The following is a 7,239-nucleotide window of genomic DNA, read 5'->3' as shown; positions in this document are numbered from 1 at the left end:
GGGAGAGAACTTGTCTCAAACAAATAATGGCAAAAAGAAGAGGCCACCAAAGCAGGTGGGTCTATGTGAGTTTGAGGCCAGCCTAGTCTATGGAGTGAGTTCCAGGACAGCCAAGGATACAGAGAAAAACCTGTCTCAAAAAACCAACCAACAAACAAATAAATAATGGAATATAAAGATATAAAACAACTATAGCAATAAAATTAATGGAAGTCTTAATTATAGTTTTAGGTGACTTCAAAAGATTTGTTCTACTATTGAAACAAATTCTTAAGTGTTTGTGACATTTTTTTCACAGCTCTGGGACCGTTAGAACACCTCTGTTACCTTGTTTGTTTTGACGGTTTTAATGTAAAAGATGTGATATTTCACTTTTGTCTACTTTTAAAAGTAGAATTAATTGCCAAGTACATTATCATGGCTGTAACTGTTATTGTCTTAAAATTATCTCCTGTACTCTGGAACATTGCTCTGATTTATGATTATTAACACATGTGGACCAGGAGCCATGTCAAATATTTGAGATTTCCCAATTCATGGACTTTGCTTTCCTGTTTTGCTGTTTGCCATGGCAGGTCAAAAAGTTTTCAGTGCCTTTCAGGTACACTGTGCAGTGAGAATGGAATAGATTTCAGGTATTCTAGCATCAATGTATAAAAGTCTGAATTCTTTTATGTGTTTTAGTCTCTTAAAATATATTTTATTTTGTCTACATAACTCATAAAATCCCATGTTACTGTGAACAGAGTAGGAGAATAGCACTGGAAAATAATTCTTCATTTGTCAACCGTCGGAATTTCTCCAAGATAGACTATGGATTACTTTACTTTTAAAAGAAAAACAGAAGAAAAAAAAAAAAAAAGAAACTTTCAGTCTTGGCTATTTTTCCCACTTAGCATGAATTTGCCAAGTTGAAAACTAACAGCTGTGTTTAGCTATGTGTAGTGAGAAAACATGAATTAGTATTTCTCATACAACTCTAACGACTTAGTTTGATTAGGTAATCTTTTTACTCTTTTCTTGTACATCTTCTTGATCTCATCATATCTAAACAGCTGGAACAATTTTTCCTTATTTGCTTTATTTTTCCTGCCGTTGAAAGGCTGAATGAACAGTTGTAGGGTTTGTTTTATTCTCAACCAATCACAGAACAGTATTTTCCCAGGAGATGAACTGGCTTATAGGGTAAAGGGACACACATAACAAAACAAAGTTATCACGTGAGTTTTAGATTGACCACATCCCTTTTCAGAAACCAGTCTGAGTAAGAACGACTGAGAGTAACCACCTACTTAAGGAGTATATAAGGAACCAGAGAAAATGTTTTAACTGCTGCACTAGGAAAAAAAAAGGGAACCGTGTGACTGCTTCCAAAGAATGCAAACATTCCCCGACAGTAAGTAAAGCTTATTATTATATTTTGTGCTCTGCACAATAAAACAAATATTATTTTTTGTGCTCTGTTAAGATCAATCTGTATTCCAGATGCTTCTAGATACTTTAAAATTTTAAGGTGATTTTAAGAGCTAATTTTTATTTTTTTCCCCAACCAGATTTCATTTTGTAGATACAACAGTAGAATCTAGCTTGCTTACCTTCTAGCCAAGTGAAAATTGTACAAAATTTTATTATGTAAATTTAGGAAAGAATAAATTTAAAGAGTATAAAAATTGGAAAAGTTTTTTAATTTGTTTATTTGAAAAATTTCTGAGCAAAATTACTTTTCCATTCAATTTCTCTTATTTTTTTTCTTTAAAAAAGTTTATTGTGTGCCTCTGCTTTCAGAGGTTTTTAGTGGCATTTATATGCACAAAATTGAAAGAAGTCTTATTCTCCTTGCATGTCAGAATCAAGTAATTTTGAGTCTGGATTATTATCCTTTTGGTAAAAGTTATTCAGTTAAAATTTGTTTAATTTATTTTATTTTGATCTGAAGGTAAATATCCCAAACATATTTCATTGGTATTATATTTAATGAATATAATTTATCTTTCATATGAGTTTAAGAAATCAGAATTTTGTTGATTTGATTATTTATGGGAATTTTACTAATACTAAAATGCAAGGAACAAAACCAACTATTAATGAAATGAAACTAATTGAATTACTTTATTCACATCATTGAATTCTGTTTTAAGATATACTGATCTATGTTCTGTACCATAATGATATATTCTTTCCAATTAGAATTTTCTGTTTTATTGTAGAAGTGTGACAGTAATCAACCCACATGCCACCATCACCCATTCCTCCAAATACCTTAAAGTGAATGTGTTTGAGGTAAAATTTAATAATAAAGGGTTGCGATAATATTTTACAAAGTTTCATTACAGTTTTTAAGTATAGTTAATATTTGAATCAGAAATATAGTCAGGGGTTTTTTCAATGGTTCTTACGTTTTTGTTTCACTTACTGTTTGTCCAGCTAATGAGCAGGTAAAATGAGTATGAAAGAAATAAGTGTATATCAGCAAACCCGAGTGCTTCTACACAAGAATCTGCTCAAGAAATGGAGAATGAAAAGAGAGAGCTTCTTGGTATGTGCAGAAATTTCACCCTTTCCTCAGAACTCTTCTTTCCTTACCTATTTATTTCAAATATTACATTATAACCAGCAGATTAGATTCATTACCTTTAAGGTAGGTATTTCTTGCTATATTTGTTTAATTGAGAAACTCATAAAGATCTATGACCAATACCATAGAATTAGGAAGACTAAAAGTATTACATTTATAAAAAAGAGATAAAGTACCAGGCAGCAGTGGCACATGCCTTTAATCCCAGCACTTGGGAGGCAGAGCCAGGCAGATCTCTGTGAGTTCAAGGCCAGCCTGGTCTATAGAGCGAGATCCAGGACAGGCACCAAAACTACACAGAGAAACCCTTTCTTGAAAAACCAAAACAAATAAACAAACAAACAAACGAACAAAAAACCAGAGAGAGAGAGAGAGAGAGAGAGAGAGAGAGAGAGAGAGAGAGTAAAAATTTAATTGTATGGTAAATTAACAAACATTAAATAATCACATATTCTACATTGAGAACCAAGACATAATAATAGATTTTGGTAAGCATAAATTGACAAAGTTTAATTTTATTGTTTTATATTAAAAGCTATTGATTTTTTACATAAAGATTATTTTCAAGGATTATAAAAGAATATCATTGTTGGTTTATACAAAGCAGATTGTTTGAGAAGTGGTGAATAGTATAAGTTTCAGTGGCTTAATGCATGACAAATGTTCAGTTTCACTATTTTTAGTACAGTCGGTAGAAGAGAAGCAAGTTGAGTGGGAATAAGGCTATTTCCATTCATCCAGGGACCTAGCAAGAAACATTGTTATTTGCCACTTTGTGCCTTATTTCTAGAATTGATTTTCCAGGCAATTGAGATTTTCACAGTTAGGTATCCCATTGTTTCCAGATGACTTCTGAAATTATTCATGATTTAATGCAAAACATTAGATCAGAGCGTGATACATGTGGCTACTAACTCAGAATTTGTTCTTTATTGAGTTTTCCTTTTTCCAAAGAGTATATAGCAATGAGAAGCTATACATATGGAAAAATTGAGCTTGTCTTCAAAGTTCTTTGGTGTTGACCAATTTGAGGAGAAATAATTCTAGGCTCATTATTTTCTCTCTTAAAAACTGTTTTATAGGAATGGAGCATCCCAATCATTGTAGGACTGTATTTGGGTCTGTTTTCATATATCAAAGTAAATATACAAGTCCCCGAAGTCCCACCTCAGGATCTTGGAAGTTTAGATGAATTTAATGGATCTTCTATAGTGGTTGTATATACACCAATCTCTAATATAACCCAACAGATAATGAATAAAACAACGTTTGCTCCCTCTATGAAAGGTAAATATGCTAATGACAAGAAAGAATTAGTCTTATTGATTTATAATTTTTAATAAGATATGTACATGTTAGTTTGAAGTTTCAGTATAACATCATTATAATAAATTCAAGTATCAAGATAGTATATAATCTTCTTAGGTTTTTATTTTTCTTTTACAACAAGATTTTAAAATTCTTTCAGCTTGATAGGGGTTCAATTTATGTAGGCCTATGTTTGTATTGGAGCATAAAAAAACAAAAAACTTACAAATTTGATAAACAACAACTGGGAGAAATGTAGCTATTGGTGCATGTATATTTTTAACATGGATATCCAATGATAAAGATTTATAGCTTGTTAAAAATCTAAGTAATTAGGTCATAGCTATTTAACAATAAGTTCATAAGTATGAGCATTATTTATGTGTAACCTGAAGGTAATATTCTTTCTTATGTATAGTATAGAATGCAAAACCTTTAAGGGTTGTGATTTTTAAAATAGGCCCATTTTGCGACCAAGACTAATAAAATACATATTTCATTTATGAGCAACCTGGTTGTAGTCTGGCTATTTATTCTTTAATATTCAATTACTAACTAATGAAATTTCTGGTTGTTATAGAGTCTGTTATTTTGTTTCTGCATAAGACAAAAGTCATGTAAATTGATTTTGCTTCAGGAAGAATTCTGGAATCTTCAGGGGTATAGTAATGACAACAGTGGATTACTCATACTTAAGGGCATAGTGGTCTTTTTTTCTTCATCCACCACTTGTCTTATTAAAACATGTAATTTGCATACACAATTAGATTCTGTGATTTGAAACAGTAAAATAATGTATTCTAGGTTGCTTTTTAGTTTGTTTAGTTTAAGTGTAAAAGTCTATAAAAACATGGCTCGGCCTAATAACACATTTTGTTTGGTAGAATATTGTACACCCCAGTATATCTGTTTTCACCTTATACCTCACAGGGACAAGAATCATTGGGGTACCAAGTAAAAATGACTTGGATGAAGTGCTTCTGAAGAATATTCCCCATGCTCTTGGAATCATATTTAATGACACTTTCTCTTACAAGTTGCAAGTATTTCTAACGTATGGAAATCCATTGTTGAAAGAAGACTTATTAGGTAACTTTACATATAAAATACTATTGTGACAGTCTTTGTGTTTTCAACAAGAAGGAACAGATAGTGTCAGGCAACAGATACTTCCAATTCTATAGGAAAAAACAGATGAAAATTTTATTGCTGCCCTTATATTAATTTTAGAGGTTTATTTCACGGCACTGCATAATAATTCAGCATACATCTGTTGAGCTCACGGGTCTAAGGGAGTGATTAGTTGCCAGTGTCAGATGCTATAGCAGTTGACCAGGAGAGATAAGCATTGAATAATTAGTGGCAAGTGCAAGAGAAAGTACTTGTGGTAACTTGGATCCAGGATTCTTAATTGATTGCTGCATTAGAGAAGTAACTTTTAAAATAAGACCAAAGGAACAACAAATGTGAGGAGCTAGCGATAACGTATTTCAGTAGGATAAAGGTATTTGAGGGCACCTTCTCATAGCTGGAAGAAGAGCAAGAAAAGCCATGGGATGTGAGGGGAGAATGATTTTGCAGTCACATAAGGACTAGGTCCTGTTTGGCATTTTGTAAACCTAGGCTATGGATAGTCATTGCAGGACTTTAATCAGGGAAGCTTGTGGAGAGTTGTTGAAGATTAAGAGAGCACTCCTAATACAGCCCAGAGAATTCAAGTTGCAGGAAGTTCAGGGAGAATGTAATGAAACCTGAAGACCCCTTAGATGATAGTGGAAGCAGCTGAAAAGGTGGGAGGACACTTGAGGACATAAAATTGATGTAACCTGTAGAATCAGTTCTTAACTACTATTCACATACTGAGTGCAGACTTCTGAGTTCCTTATTGGTGAAATTATTTTTTTCTTTATTATTATGTGTTTTAAATTTTATATATCAGCCATGGGTTCCCCTGTCCTCCCCCCTCACACCCCCACCCCCACCTTCCCCCCCAGCCCCTCCCCTCCATTCCCATGTCCTCCAGGATCAAGGCACTCCTGGGGATTCATTTAAACCTGGTGGATTCAGTACAGGCAGGTCCTGTCCCCTCCTTCCAGACTGAGCAAAGTGTCCCTGTGTAAGCCCAAGGTTTCAAACAGCCAGCTCATGCACTAAGGACAGATCCTGGTCCCACAGACTGGGTGCCTCCCAAACAGATCAAGCTATTCAATGGTCTCACTTATCCAGAGGGCCTGATCCAGCTGGGGGCTCCACAGCCTTTGGTTCATAATTCATGTGCTTCCATTCATTTGGCTATTTGTCCCTGTGCTTTTTGCAATCTTGGATTCAACAATTCACGCTCTTGCAGACCTTCCTCTTTCTCAACAGTTGGACACCTGGAGCTCCACCTGGGGCCTGGCTGAGGATGAGAGTTATTGGACGAGAGTTCCAACACGACTGTTAAGGTGTTTAGCCATCTGATCACCAGACTAGGTCAGATCTGGCTTTCTCTCGACCATTGCCAGCAGTCTACAGAGGATGTATCATTGTGGATTTTGGGGGACCTCTCCAGCACTCTGCCTTTTCCTGTTCTCATGTGGTCTTCATTTATCATGGTCTGTTATTCCTTGTTCTCCCTTTCTGTTCTTGATCCAGCTGGGATCTCCTGCTCCCCTAAGCTTTCTTTCCCTCAAATCTTGCCCTTCATTACTCCCACTGTCGTCTGGGTTGTTCACGTAGATCTCATCCATTTCTCTGTCATTGGGTGATCCTTGGGTCTTTCCTAGGGTCCCGTTTTCTAGGTAGCCTCCCTGGAGTTGTGTAGCAGTCTAGTCATCTTTGTTTTACATCTAGTATCCTCCTATGAGTGAGTATATACCATGTTTGTCCTTCTGAGTCTGGGTTACCTCACTCAGGATGATTTAGGCCACTCCACATAGTTAAAAGGGAGGTTTATTTTGTGGGGTAACTTACAAATGAAGGGATAGGTAGGTTGTTGGATCTGGCAAAGGTATGGCGCAGTCCAGTGGTGTTCTCTGGAGGACTCTGCTCGGTCTACCTCCAGCATCCAGGGTCCTGGAACCAAGAGAACCCCGGCATCTGGAACTCGGGTCTTCAGTGTCCCCTCTCAGCCCTGCCTTGTAGGTGTGACCATTACCGAAGCCTCAATGGGGGTTGGAACTTCCAGGTCAAAGCTGGAATGGCTGCCCACTACCGTTCCTGAAGAGTATAATGAATGAAAACCATGGAGCCTGTTTTTAAGAATCATTCCAGTCAGGGGCAGGAGGTAGGAAAGGATAAAAAAGGATATACAAATAAGATGATAAAGACAAAAGAGCTACTTTAGAAATTAATGGTGGCTCAGAAACCCCTCTAGG

The 7,239-nt window shown here is 35.7% G+C and overlaps 1 protein-coding gene across 1 annotated transcript in view; it reads left to right on the top strand.

The window, feature by feature from the left end:
* The first annotated feature begins 1,292 nt into the window (after positions 1 to 1,292).
* Positions 1,293 to 7,239, top strand: part of LOC118588386 (ATP-binding cassette sub-family A member 6-like) — a 66,485-nt gene continuing 60,538 nt past the window's right edge. Inside the window, exons 1-5 of the mRNA XM_036194656.1 lie at positions 1,293 to 1,396; positions 2,208 to 2,280; positions 2,425 to 2,536; positions 3,658 to 3,862; positions 4,814 to 4,972. Of these exons, the coding sequence (XP_036050549.1) occupies positions 2,441 to 2,536; positions 3,658 to 3,862; positions 4,814 to 4,972 (460 nt within the window). The 5' untranslated portion in view covers positions 1,293 to 1,396; positions 2,208 to 2,280; positions 2,425 to 2,440. The remainder of the gene's footprint in view (positions 1,397 to 2,207; positions 2,281 to 2,424; positions 2,537 to 3,657; positions 3,863 to 4,813; positions 4,973 to 7,239) is intronic.

The sequence above is a fragment of the Onychomys torridus genome, chromosome 8, assembly GCF_903995425.1.
Source record: "Onychomys torridus chromosome 8, mOncTor1.1, whole genome shotgun sequence".
NCBI lineage: Eukaryota > Metazoa > Chordata > Mammalia > Rodentia > Cricetidae > Onychomys > Onychomys torridus.
The sequence above is the reverse complement of the archived record's forward strand: the minus strand, read 5'-3'. Positions and strand labels throughout refer to the sequence as shown.